This window comes from Zalophus californianus, chromosome X, assembly GCF_009762305.2.
Source record: "Zalophus californianus isolate mZalCal1 chromosome X, mZalCal1.pri.v2, whole genome shotgun sequence".
NCBI lineage: Eukaryota > Metazoa > Chordata > Mammalia > Carnivora > Otariidae > Zalophus > Zalophus californianus.
Genome location: NC_045612.1, coordinates 122,155,913 through 122,170,040, shown reverse-complemented (window position 1 = coordinate 122,170,040; position 14,128 = coordinate 122,155,913). Strand labels below are relative to the sequence as shown.

At 43.5% G+C, this 14,128-nt stretch overlaps 1 protein-coding gene across 9 annotated transcripts in view; it reads right to left on the bottom strand.

Annotated features, from left to right (window-relative positions):
• MID1 (midline 1) overlaps nucleotides 1–14,128 on the bottom strand; it is a 590,235-nt gene that overhangs the window by 34,343 nt on the left and 541,764 nt on the right. For all 9 annotated transcript variants that reach the window (XM_027609029.1, XM_027609028.1, XM_027609036.1 and 6 more), the window contains 2 exons: nucleotides 13,708–13,815; nucleotides 5,026–5,174 (listed from right to left, as the gene is read on the bottom strand). In XM_027609029.1, coding sequence (XP_027464830.1) covers nucleotides 5,026–5,174; nucleotides 13,708–13,815 — 257 coding nt within the window. The remainder of the gene's footprint in view (nucleotides 1–5,025; nucleotides 5,175–13,707; nucleotides 13,816–14,128) is intronic.

The following is a 14,128-nucleotide window of genomic DNA, read 5'->3' as shown; positions in this document are numbered from 1 at the left end:
CAAGAATCCGTGCAGATGACTGCAGCTTTTAACACCTACACAGTTTTTTGATGGAAGGAAAGATATTTATCTTTGGCTACAATTTCAAATTCGTAATTGGAGTGACAGGCAAGGGGAGATCTGCCAGATTCAACATTTTAGGCCATGTTTTTATTCCCCAAATCCTTGTTGCCCATCTTCTGGCCTTTCAGATGAGTTGCCAAAATCCACCAGGGTCATCAGTCTTATGCCACTTTTGCAATTCTGTGCTTTCATATTTGTGTGTGTGTGTGTGTGTGTGTACCTATATGCCCGTGTGTGCACATGCTTGTGAGTGTGTGTTAAGCTCTTACCATATTGAGGCAAATAAGGACATTGTGTCCTATCTTGATGCTTAAGGGGGTGACCTGCACATTAGTTCCTGTTTCGATTTTGACTTCGACGCTCCTAATCTCCATGACAGTTTGCCAGGGCCACATGGGGCCAGTTTTCCAGAAGGTGGACGTGTCTGGAGCTACACGGCTCGCAGGCTCTCTGTCAGTCACTGCCAGAGGAAGATGCTCTACCCTTCCTGCCTAATATCGGCCCCCGTGCCCGACCCCTGACAACGGCACTTACATGGGTCTCTCTTGGGCGAGTGGGAAAATCACCGTGGTAAAACCCCGTGAGGTCTCACAGCAACAAAACGTGGTTTGCTTTGGTCTGCTCAGGATTTCCCAAATGCATTTGGCTCTGAAACTTTGTTGTTTTAACACCAATTAACACCCTACCAGAACACACTTCAAAACCCACTCATCATACGTGCTTGAATTCTTAAAAATCAAGTGACATCTTTCCATCGTTGACAACTGGAGCTCTTAGCTTTATATTCTGGCTAAGTCTGATGGACCCTTGAACTGCCTATGGTGCTGAAGGACAGAGGAGTCGGACACCCTCCTAGGAGCTCTGAAAAATGAGTACTGTTCAGAGGGAAGTTTCTTTTTACCATCCTCTCGATAATTTGCTGCTACAAGTGATTTTAATTTCAGATTTCTCATAAGCAAATTCTTATGCTTCGATGAGTTTTGCTTACTTCATGCAATTTTATAAAGATGCTCATACAATCATACGGAAGACCTATATATTAGTGTGGCTTGAGAATATAGTATGTTATGCAATCCATGTGCGTCATTTTAGTAAGTGGGAGGGAAGGGAATTAGCATTTGTTGCACGATCACCTTGGGACAGGAACGGGACTAATAGTTTTATTATACTATTTGATTTTGTCCCTATAACAACCAGATTAGGTAGCAATAATTGACCTGTTTTATAGTTTGTTCACTCATTCATTCATGTCAGGCAGTTTGCTATGTGCTGGGGCCATAATGGTGAAAACAAGGCGGCCGGGGTTTCTGCCTGCTAGGAGCGTATGCGCAAAATTAGACTCACAAGTGTTAAAGGAGCAGCCCCAGTGCCGTCCATAAATCCTGCTAAGCAATTAGCACAGAGCCAGACACTGGATTCCAAAGCGTATGCATCTCCTACAATGTAAAGCTTGAGGGTCTCTCTCCTTCGGGTGTCGTTGGGTTTTTTGTTTTTTGTTTTTTGTTTTTTTATGTTTCTGAATCGAAAACCTTTTTGCAGTTTGATTCAGCCTGTAGATGAACATATCTACCTTAAGTGATTTAAAGATGCAGAAAAATCTCATTCAAGTCTCCCTTTAGGAAGGCTTGCAGGATTGAAAGTTTGTTCCGGGCTTTCCCCCGCTTGAATAGAACAATAGAGATGGTTTAGAAGTGTACAGGTGCCAAAGCCCAAGGCAGACACAATAGGAGGCAGAGAATTATGAAGTCGTGTCCTAGAGAAGAATGTTTACTAAGTAAAGGACTGAAGAGTACAGACAGGCAGAGACCAGCCCCAGAATAGACATACAAGGCGGGACCGTACTGACATACTAAACTATGAGAACTTAAATCCAACAGACATCATGGAGTATCTATGACGCTAAAGGCCTGTTCTTAGGAGTCATCAACAATATTATTACAACGACTGATAGAGGTAGCTATTATGAGCCCAATTTTCTTTTTTTCTTTTTTTTAAAAAAAGGTTTTATTTATCTGAGGGGGGGGAGGGAACGCATGAGTGGGGGGAGGGGCAGAGGGAGAAGCAGACTCCCCGCTGAGCAGAGCTTCCATGCGGGCTCGATCCCAGGACCCTAGATCATGACGTGAGCTAAGTCAGACGCTTAATGGACTAATCCACCCGGGCGCCCCTATGAGCCCAACACTCTATGCAGAAAATAGCTCACAGATGAACCCAAAGGATCATAGTTAAAAAGTGGCAGTGCTGGGATCGCCGCCCGAGTTTCCCAGGTCCTGGTCCAAGCCCCCTGCCCTTTCACGACCTTCCGTTCCCGGAAAGAGAGAAAGGCCCAGGAACTGACCAAGAGGACTGCCAACAGAGACAGGAAGAGAGGGGCTGCATCTTCAAACTTGATGGAACTTTAGCCTTCTCATAAGCAGGAGGCCGACTTTCTTACGCCTGGATTTAGTGAACAGTTTTGCTTATTTAAAATGATTTTATAAAAGTGCGCATACAATTGCACCAAGAACTATATATTAGTGAGGCTTGAGAATACAGTACACAGTTAACCCTTGAACAATGTGGGGGTTAGGGGCGCTGACCCCCACCCAGTGGAGAATCCGTGAATAACTCCTGACTCCCCCAAACTTAACTACTAAGAGCCTACCAGGGACCAGAAGCCTCAGTGATAACATAAAGCATCGATTAACACATCTTTTGTATGTTATATGTATTATACTCTGCATTCTTACAATAAAGTAAGCTAGAGAGAAGAAAATAGTATTAGAAATATTAAGAAATATTACTATAGAAAATATGATGGAGAAAATACATTTACAGTACTGCACTGTATTTATTTAAAAAAAAAAAAAACAACAAAACGTGTATAAGTGGACCTGAGCAGTTCAAACCCATGCTGTTCAAGGGTCAACTGTATTATACAGTTCACTGTCTGTAGAAAGAAAAATCAAAGTCATGTTTCTGTTCTTGAAGAGATGGGCTTGTTACAGGTAGAGGTGAATGGGACCGGTTATGACGGGCTGGATCTGTGGGAGATCACATGTGGGGCATTCCTGCGCTTACGTTATACTTCAAAGGTAGGTCTTCTTTCAGAATGTTCTATCCCAACTGTTATGGGGCCACATTCTCTCCCCTCGATAGGTGTGAGTTTGTTCATATTACACTTGATCAAATTTTGAGGGAGTGCTGAGAAATGCAGCTCATAGTAGCCATTTCATCTGGACATCTCGTGATTTGTAGCTGGAGAAAAGTACTCTTGGATTCCAGTTGGAAACCACGACGTAAGTGTAAACAGGGTCTAGGAGAGTGTCCTAGGTACACCGGAGTATTAGCACCGTTTACAGTTTTTAACCTTAGGATGGACATAAAGCAACTGGATACAGTCCAGAGGAGAGCTGTGAAGACACACACTGGGAACCTAGGAGTCCTGAGCAAAGAAACTGGCTTCTCTTAAGAGTAGGGAGGGATCATTTTAAGGATATAAACAGGATGATAAGCAGCTGTTGGCCACGTGCTTTGGAAGAGATTAAGTATCGTAACCAGTTGCAGAAGAGTTTTTTCTCAAATATAAGAAATGACACCATGAAGCTGGTTCGATACAAGACCAGAGCTGTAAAACCACTGTATGTTACTCTGACTCAAAGAACGGTGAGAACAGAAACATCAGCGCCTACCTCCAAGGGCTATGTTGAGAATTAGCACAGTGCCCGACACAAGCACGCACTCAATTAAGGTTAGTTTTCTTTCTCTTTCCTTGAAGAAATGCAAGTCAGACGACGGTGAGTATTTTTTTCCCCTGGGCCAGGGCTTGGCAAAATACAGCCAGAGGGCCAAATACCTGTTTGGGGAAGTGTTGGTAGAAACACAGGCACGCCCGTTTGTTTCTGTTTGTTTCTGTATTGTCTATGATTGGCTGCTATGGAGTTAATCACGGCAGAGCTGAGTAGTTGGGAAAGAGACCTTAGAACCTGCAGAGCTGAAATATTTCGTCTCCGGCCCTTTATCAAAGTTTGCAGACTTCTGCTCTAGGATAAAGACCAGCATGAATGAGCTGTCCCATGATAGGATTCTATTATTGCTTTGTATATGGGGCAGGGGGCCTCCAAAAATGAGAATGAATGGAAAGTCCAGGGCACTGGCAGGGGTTGGAGGTATCATTTAGGTGGAGTGAGGTGGTTTGTTTTTTTTTTTTTTTTTTTTTTTTTTTGCTCTGCTAACAACTGCTGTAGGTGTTTGCAGCAGCCAAGGCGAGTTAAGTTTATGCCAACCCAGACGGACGCGGAGCGAAGGAGCAGTGACTCCCATCAGTTTCACTGCTGAACTGACCATTCGAATAATGTTCTCTTTATGTGCCCTGCCCCAGAATAAAGGACCCTTTAAAAGAAAGAGGTATGAGATTGACAGTTGGGTCCTTTCTCTCCCACATGAGTCAGCTTTGACCTTTCTATCCAGGCGAACCTTCTCAACCAAATAAAAATAGGTCTAACAGAGCACAACACCTGGGCGTTTGCTTTCTTTTTAATAGATGAGCCCTGAGATGGAAGAAAAGATTCCCTTTTATGTTTTTGCCTTCATTTTGACTCTTTGTTACCAAGCGTACGATAAGATCAGGTCCGAGAGTTACAATAACTGTCGTTTTTGTGCCACGGTAAGCTCCCCCCCCCCCCCCCCCCCCCCGCCTCTCCACCCCCCACCCCCAAAGCAAGGCTGATTTTATTCTTTCCAACCGGGGGACTCTTGTTTCAAAGGCCTTGAACTCCAGGGCGCTACTGAAAAGGCTTTGACATGTCAAAGGGAAGCATCTTTAGCTGGAACAAAGCAACTCAAAGCCTCTATTCTCCCCGGTACTCAGCCTCTCAGCCTCGAAAATGAAAACAAAAGCCAGGCGAGGGCAAGGCCGGCCGATCACTCCCCAGACACAGGAGCTCGGCGGCTGAGAACTTCCCAGCAGCCCCCGCAACTCACCTCTCGGTGATATTCTTAGCTGTCTGTAGGAACCGCGCATGATCATTCTCCTTCAGAGAGTGTTCCGCCTGGGAGATGAGGGACGCGGACCGCTCGATGCACTGCTTGCAGTTTGCAATCTGCTGAGCCAGTTTGCGAAGCCTCATCACCTTGAAAAGAGGCATGGAGATGGTTAGGTGGGTGGGCTTGCAGAGGGAACATGCATCAGGCTGGACCCTTCCAACGTGTGCATCGCGCTGCACGGAAGTTGTCCTTCAGTGAAAGTCCAAAGAGTGGGCGGAGAAATATGGAAATCCCAGTTCGGGGACGCCTGGCTTGGATAATTCTTGATCTCCTTGGAGAAGCGTCGCTAATTTGTTTTATGAGAAAATACTTTATTGTGAATTGCTTCCTTGTTGATGGGGAAAAAAGGTGTTGCCTAATGGCAAGCTACAAGGGTCACCAGACCTCTTCCCTCACTATTCCGCTCAATTACTGTAAGACGGCAGCGGCCGCTGGGACCTTCCCTGTCTCAGGGTTTCAGCTAGGCCATCAAGAAAATAAGACATCCCCGTAAGGTGCAAATGTGTGGCTTAAGTAAGAACCCTTTTCCCAAAAGGTCTTTGCAATCCACGGCATAGAACTGTGATGTGAAAACATGAGGTATTACTATTTCCCACACGATCTAAAACTCGTGTGTTAAATGAACAGAAAGCCAGCGTCTTTTCCATTGATTAATATTTTTCCTGTTGAGCAGATGAGAGAAAGCCAAAGAAAGCACAGCTGGGCCCTTTCCCCTCACTGGGAACGTCATTTCCAGGTACTTTGTGCTTCCTTGATAACTAAGAACTATTTTGATAAGCATTTCCCAGTCGGGATAAAAATGCATGTTTGGCTCCAACCTCCATTCCAATTCCTGATTCTGTCTTGCTTGAAAACGACCCTCAGACGTAATTGACCGTAACCTCGGGGGTAGGCCAAGATAAGTGCGCGGTAACCCACTTGACCATTCGCTAGGGTGTCTGAAATGTGCCGTGAGATGAAGCCCTCTGGCCAGAAGCCAAGTCAAAATTAGACTGCTAATTGGAATTGCCGGGCGCCCAGTGCCCCATCCACACAGCCCGGGACAGGCCTTGGCCGGCTTCAGGATCATTCCGGAATGGAAAACAGCCCTGGGTGAAAGGGTAGGGAGGAAGCCAGTTAATCTGTCTTACAGACCAGGCTGGCTCCGGCCCCCTCCAGAATTCCTGCTAACTCCAAGAAATTCCTTCTTTCTCCAAGTCATCATTAGCATCCCCATGCAACTTTAATCGAAGAAAAGGAAGGAAGGAGATGTCAGAACTCAGGAGGCCTCTAAGGACCATCTGATTCCAGCTATGTCGTACTGCAGCAAACAAAGGAAATTCATGCTGCACGGAGAGGCAGCAGCGGCACGATTCGGGCAAGAGTGAGAAAAATTCCTCCAAGGAGAGAGTTAAGAGAGAATGAAGTGCCAAGACCTTGGAGCAAACGGCGTAGGAGATTAAGCCTGGTAAAAGACGTAACTCATTATAATTACGGTGACCATCCACAGCAGATTAACTGTGTTCATCAGTTGAATGAAATAACACTTGTTTTACACCAAATTGGATGTAGCGCCTAACACAGTTACATCCAGACGTAAAGCTGAGAAAGGCCTAGGGTCCAAATCATCCATCAGAGGACGGAAAATAACTTAAGAGTCCCCAACAATCCAAGTGAACGAAATATTCAAGCATACGACGGAATTAAAGATGTTTACTACAATTCCAACAAAAGAAACATAAGGTCAAAATACTCCTTTAGAACAACTCTGTGTCAGTCACTTAGCCTTTTCGTCTGCCTATCAGTGATCCATCCCACACACTACAAATGCAACAATGCTTGAACTCTATTTTCTTCTTTCTTTTCTTCTATCATGATACTGGAAATTAAAAGTGGCATTGAGCAGAAAAGGTAGAACACAAAACCAAACAAACAACAACCCTAAATCATGCATTAAGTTGAAGGAAGCCAAAATGAGAGCCTCCTTTGAAAACATAGGAATGCTTTACAGAAAACAATTGTTGGCATAATTTTAATTTTAGTTCAAGTGTACAATTCCATCTGACATGCCGGATCGGAGATTTTCAAAATGGTGTGCACAAGAATCAGCAGGAATCTTCTGAAAAGAGAAACTGTAAATGTTTGGGCCCCCTCTCCAATACCCTCCCTGAACAGTTGTTATTGGCAGAGTGGTACGAGTCTGCATTCCAACAGGCAATGAGCTGCAGGTGATGGGTCAGTAGTATGGCCAGAACTAGCACTTACAAACAAACTAGGAGAGGAGAGGAGAGGAGAGGAGAAAAGAAGGTAGCAGAGTGCATTCCTGATCCAGAGGGCAAATTCGGTTTTGCAAAACCCTGCCATGTGTGCGCCTGCACACGCGCGTGCTGGGCTTCGTGTCCTCTCTATTTTTGACTGTGGGCTTCAGCTAAAAAAAGAGAGAGAGAGAGAGAGAAAAGGAAAACACTACTCTGAATCAGGTGTTCACAAACTATGGTCTGTGTGCCATATCCAGCACACACCTAGCTGTGTAAATAAAGTTTTATTGGCACACTGCCACGTTCATTCATTTATGACTCATCTATGGCTGCTTTCACCCTACAACACTGGGCAGAGGTGAACTGTTGCAACAGCAACTGTATGGCAAAGCCTAAAATATTCATTATCTGGCCCTTTACCGAAAAAGCTTGCCAACTTAAGTGATTCTGATCAAACGGCCCTGATCTGAACCACCCTTCGGGAAACACTGTCCTAACTTGCTACAACACTTCAGAATCAGACACCGAGCATTTAGCAAAATACTAATTTCGTCCTTAGAAAACTCTCTTTTATGTACTATTTTAAAAATCTGACAAGACGAATAAAATTTGAGTTTTGAAAAGAAACACTGGATACTGACACGTAAGAAGACTCTTTATACGTTAAGTGTCATTGACACGGGGGACATTTTTCCAAGTGGGCCCTGTTCTTCTTTTCCTTTGGGAAGTGTTGCTTGCACGTTGTAATTTCAGGAATTCGCTCTATGCTCATCATGGACACAGCCTGCCGGTTGAATCTCCTTTCGGTGAGGACACAGGCCTATACGTACCAATTTATTTGCTGTTTATTATACCTTACACGTGCTCTAAAAAGCAGCCCTTCGTTTTTCTTTAAATGCATTTTAAATGCTTTTAACGTATGGGCTTTTACATGTATTGCAGGATCCCCACCCCAAAATTGTTACGTCCTAACAACTGATCCTCAGTTATCACAGGTCTCTGCATTGCCAATGAGGCCTGACTTGGCGTTTCTATAAGGCTCCAGAAAAGCCCGACCACATAGTCCAGTTACTGATCTTAAATTTTGGAGATCTGGAGTACACTTTAAAAGCCGTGAAGAGAAGGGACCCTTTTTCTCTGTGGCCGCAGCGTTCTACCACCCATCCGTGTCTGAACATAAAACACCTAATTTCCTCAGTCTGGAGTTTGCTGCCGGCTCTTGCTGTGTTGACATGAAATTTATCTCCTCCTACTGAAGAGATAAGACACTTCTTTCCCAGGGAGTCTCGTGGCTTGAGACTCGCCAGTCCTTCCGAGGAGAAAGGCTGCCGAGCTATTTATTTATTTATTTATTTCCTAGGCTGCACAATGGTCTGAGAGCAAGCATTACCAGTACGGACCAGTGGGTCCCAACCCTGCCGACCTGGCAAGCCCCCAGCTGGAGGATTTGCGGTGAGTCTGTTTCCACCAGGTCTAATGGCCTCGGGATCCACACCAGAGACCCATGGCGGCCGAAGTCACGTCACCACCGTGGTCCCCGCGGTCCTGCCGGTTCTTCCTCCAGCTCCCCACTTCCAAGTGCCGGTGAGAGAGCCCCACTGCCCCTTCTCTGGATTCAGCGTCCTCAAGACTGCCCAGACACCACCCTGGGCACCCTCATGGGGCACCAAATCCATACTTAGCCCTCCCTGCCCAGCACCTCGGTTTCCCAGCGCGTTGGTACTCACGCTCTTCTCTTCCTCAAAATGCATCTCTGACACCACGTGCCCTGGCCAGGGACTCAGTCACCGTGAATTCCGAGCTTTGGGATTCCACTAGTCCTTGGCGATGTTGCCAAAGCAGTAACTCAAGAGAAAGCCAAACTGGGCCTCGTCTTTCCCAAGTAATGTTTGCTTTCTAAGACTGCCTTCCGAAATAATGTCCCCGAGCCAAGTGTGTACTTTTTAAAAAGTGATAAATTTCAAACACACAGACGATTTTTAAGGTAATATGATCCACTTCCCCGTGCACAGTCCCAGCTTTACCAAATCTCAATATTTCCATCATATTAGCGTAAAAGATTTCTCAAAAGGAAGTAAAATATTATTGATAGCGTGGAAGCCCTGTGTGTCCCTCCCTAATTTCATTCAAGTCCTTCTCCAGAGGAAAACACCTCTTTGAATTCAGGCTGGATCACTCCCAAGTATGTATGCGTGCCTAAACATTGTATGGGATTTTTTTTTGTAGTTTATCGAATTTTATATAACAAGTCTCACTCCACGCATTGTAAAGCTTGTTTATATGTTTGCGATTTGTCCATACGAATACATGTCACCCGAGTTCATAAATTTTAACTTTTGAAGGCTGTTCCAGTACATAAATATACAATTGTCTTGTAAATAGCTTTACTGAGATATAATTAACATACAACAAACTGTATATACTTAAAGTGCAAATTTGGTAAGTTTGCAAATATGTGTAAACCTGTAAGATAATGGACACATAGATCTTGCCTCCATTTTCCTCCTGCCCTTGGTAATTCATCCCGTCCCCTACCCCACTCCCTGTCACTCATCCCTAAGCAACCACTGATTTGTCTTCTGTCACCGTAGATTATTAGAAAGTGTTATTTCTAAACTTCCATATGAATGTGTTCATGCAGTATATACTATTTTCTGTCTGGCTTCTTTCGCTCACCCTAATTTATTGAGATTCATCCGTGTTGTTGCATGCATCAGTAGCTCGTTCTTATTTGTTGCTGAATAAATGAAATAATGGATGTGCCACATATTGTTTAGTCACTCATTTGCTGATAGACATTTGGGTCATTTCCAGTTTGGGGCTATTACCCTTGCCATTCCCATGAAAATTCATGCACGTGTCCTACAGGGACATGTGCTTTCATTTCTCTGGCAAACACCTAGAATGGCGTATGTATAACTACTTCAGGAACCGTCAGTTTTCCAAAATGCAGTTTTATTCTTACAAACAGCGTGTGAGAGTTCTAGTTCCTCCATGTTCTCAACAACTCTTGGTATGGTGCATCTTTTTCATTTTAACCGTTCTACTAGGTAAGTAGGGTATCTCCTTGAGGTTCTAAATTTCCCTTTCTGACTTTTCTTAACAACTAATGATTTTGAACATCTTCTCATGTGCTCATTTGCCATCCACACGCCTTCCGTGGTAAAGTACCTATTCAAATCTTTTATCCATTCTGGTAAAGGTATTGTTTGTTTCCTTGCTAATGAGTTTTGAGAATTTGTTACATACCTGCGTACGAATACTTTTCTGTTTAGATGAATAACTTATACATATTTGTCTCCAACCTGTGGCTTGTCTTTACATTCTCTTAACAGTGCCTTTTAGACAGAAGTTTTTACTTTTGATGTAATACAATTATCTGTTTAATATGTACGCATTTCTTTGATGTTTTTAACATTGTATATGAACACTCTTTGCTCAACTCAAGGTTCACCAAGATTTCCTCTCACGTTTTCTTCTAGAAGTTTTATCATTTCGTCTTTCACATTAGGAATATCCATTTAGATTTAATTTTCGCATGAAATTTTAATTTTGGCATGAAATATAGCTCGAATTTCGTATTCTTACATGCAGAATGGCGTCGCCTATGTGGAGGCTAAAACTCAAGTTTCCAAATCCCCCCTGCGGCTGAGTTGTCTTTGTAGTTTCAGTGTCTACATTTTGCCTCCCAAACTGCTGATGTGTTATTTTCACATTTCTTTCTTTCTGATCTTATACCCTTTTTGTGGCTTCACAAGGTTTTGCTCTTTTAAAATAGAAGTCATCCCTTTACTTATCGCTTTAAACATCTTTTCTTTATTTTCCCATAAAATGAATTTCACCTGGGGTGAGATAATGTCTTTGTTGATTTTGCGGGCTCTATTTTCAGAAATGCAACATTTCTTTACATGCTTCAGCACTGCGGTGTGAGTTTCAGGTTTAAAGGGAAGAAGTCATTCATAATCATTTTCCCTTTGCTCAGCCCCCTCCCGTCCCCTCCACCTACCGGTATTACCATCAGTTTTCCTCACCTCCCTCACCCTTGGGGGCCCTCATTCAGGGATCCTCTGCATTTCTGAGGCTTGTCTTTTGAGCAGGTATCAGAAGTAGTGCAGATCCAGGCTCCAGCCCAACAACAGACTCGTTCCAGACTCCCAGGCCCGAAACCGCTGAAAACTATGACCCGGGATAGAGGTTGGCAATAATCTTTTTCGGTGCCTTTAAACGAACTGAGAAGCCTTATGCGGCCCGTGTGGCATTGACCATCAAGCCTGACTGTCGTCCCTCATACCACCCGGAGCACTTCTGGCCCCTTTTATCCCAGGGCTTCAAGAACTCTTTACCCATGGGAGTGGAAGGTGCCGCTGCTTTGGTCTCTTCCAGACTGAGTCCCTGTCCCGTGTTTCAGTGGCAACTGCAACTTTGCAGGTTTGTCCCATTTCCGGCCCATGGAGACCTTTATCTTGTTTTGGGTCCAGCTGGGTGTCTTTGCTTTCCTATTTCACCATGTTCTCTTGTCACTGACACGTGTTCGGGCTGGACTGGGTGCACCAAAGCACGAACCCTACGCATGACGACACCCCTTCACTACTTTGATGGAGCTCATGGGAGAAACCCTCATGCTGGGAAGTTAAGCAAGGGAAAGGCATGCTGGCCAGGCTGAATAACCACCCCCCTCCAAGATGCTCCCCTCCTACTCCCAAGAGTTTTTAAACGATGGCGCTTTACATGATAAAAGGGACGTTGCAGATGTGATTAAGGCAAGGATCTTGAGAGAGGGGGGTCTTATCCTGGATGATCTGGGTGACCCCAGTGTAATTAGAAGAGAGAACCAGAGAGAACTGTGCCAGGGAAAGAGATCTGAGGAGGGAGGGAAGCAAAGGTCGGAGTGATGTGATAAAGAAACCAGGAGCCAAGGCGTGCGGGTGGCCTCTAAAAGCCAGAAAAGGCAACAGATGGATTCTGCCCTAGAGCCTCCGGAAAGAAACAGCACTGCCGAGACCTTGACTTTCAGCCCAGTGAGACTGATTTTGGACTCCTGACCTCCGGAAGGTCAGAAACTAAACCTGTGTTGTTTTAAGGCACCCAGTCTGCGGTAATTTGTTACAGCAGCGATAAGGGACTACTACGAGTATCAAAAACTGATCCCTGTACCATGTAAAGGCAACAAATTCCCTCCCGCACGCATATTAAAGAATGGCAGCTGTATTTCTGGCAATCGTATATCTGAGGACCTGCGAGATGTCGGGTATTAAGAGATGTACACATGTGGGGCATGACAATGGAACAGGAAAGATGTCCTGTGAGGATTCCAGGCTGACATTCAGTGCTCTTCAAAGTCGTACAATTTGTACGTGGGGAAAAGTCGCCTCTCAATACATTTGAGTTCTTGGCCAGGGAATGATTTCATATTAAGTTGTTAATTCACTATAACAGAGCTATTTGATTGGACTTGACTTTAACTTTTCTGATCACCATCACAATTTACATGCATAAATATTTTTCAGCTTACACAGGCAAAGTAATCTAAAATATTATACAGTATCGAAAGTACCTTTTAAATGTGGTAGAAAACAGAGCAGAGCCCTGTCTATCAGTTATTGGAATCTCTGTGTACCACTTAATAGTTGCTAATTTAATTATACATATTTCATTAAAGCATGGTTATGAGCATATGTAATAATAGAACTTCATGAATTTATTGGATCTTGAATGAATGTTTCTATTTTTTAAATATTTACAAAATTACCTTTTGAGGGTGGCAGAGAAATGAGTAAAATGAAATGGATCCCAAGTATTTCAATAAAAACCATGGGAATTTTAAAGATACAATTATTAGAAAAGAATTACTATTAATATATCCACAAAGGGATATATGATACAGTGAAACTATAGTAGTTTTGCCACTATGAAATTATACCTGTCTGAATTCGCTCAAGGGCACGGGAAAATACTTTGCAACTTCTATATGAAGTCTGATTCGTTGAAACATTTATTTAATACTGTGTTAATTGCTGGATATAGCGATAAATATGAAATGAACTCCTCTGCGGAACCCACCTTCTCATAGAGAAGAAAGATGGAAACAATGGCTATAATAGACCAGAGCTCCATGCTGCCCCCTGGAGTTCAGTAATGGAGGAGAGGTAATGTAATCCTTTTATTACAGAGGTGCATAGGAAATGGTGATAATACAAAGAAATGGGTGGAGAAAAAAATGGCCAACCAGGGGCCTTTGAGCTCTGTCTTGAAGACTTAAGAGGAAATTACAGAAAATATAGAAAAGGGGGGTATTCGATATTTCCTAAGCTATTGAAGCGCATGGGAGTATGATGTTTTCTCCAGGTAGAGAATATGAAATCTTCTACCCTAGAAATCGTACCTTCCCTTCTTTGATCTTGGTTCCAATAATCTGTCGTCTCTGCTGAATGATCTCAATGAGAAGATCACACTCCTCCATCAATTTGGCTTCTTGACGTGATGCATTGACCTACAGGATATAGATAGAATAGTAAGGGTTTATTTGGCCTTTGTTTTCAGTTACATGTTGGTATTTTAAATGTTACTTTAAATAGTTACTTCAGATGTCAGTACTTTAGATACTTTAAGTATCTAAAAGATACTTTAAATGTTAAGTCTTCTTCCAATTATACAGAGATGGAAAATATAGGACTTACATGTCCACTCCCTATCTTGCATCCTTGGAGAAAGAACACTGTTAGCCAATGGTAGCAGTCTTTTCTACTAAGTCATACTCGGCCTCAGAATCTTCCTAACCCAACATATACGTAGCTATTACCAGT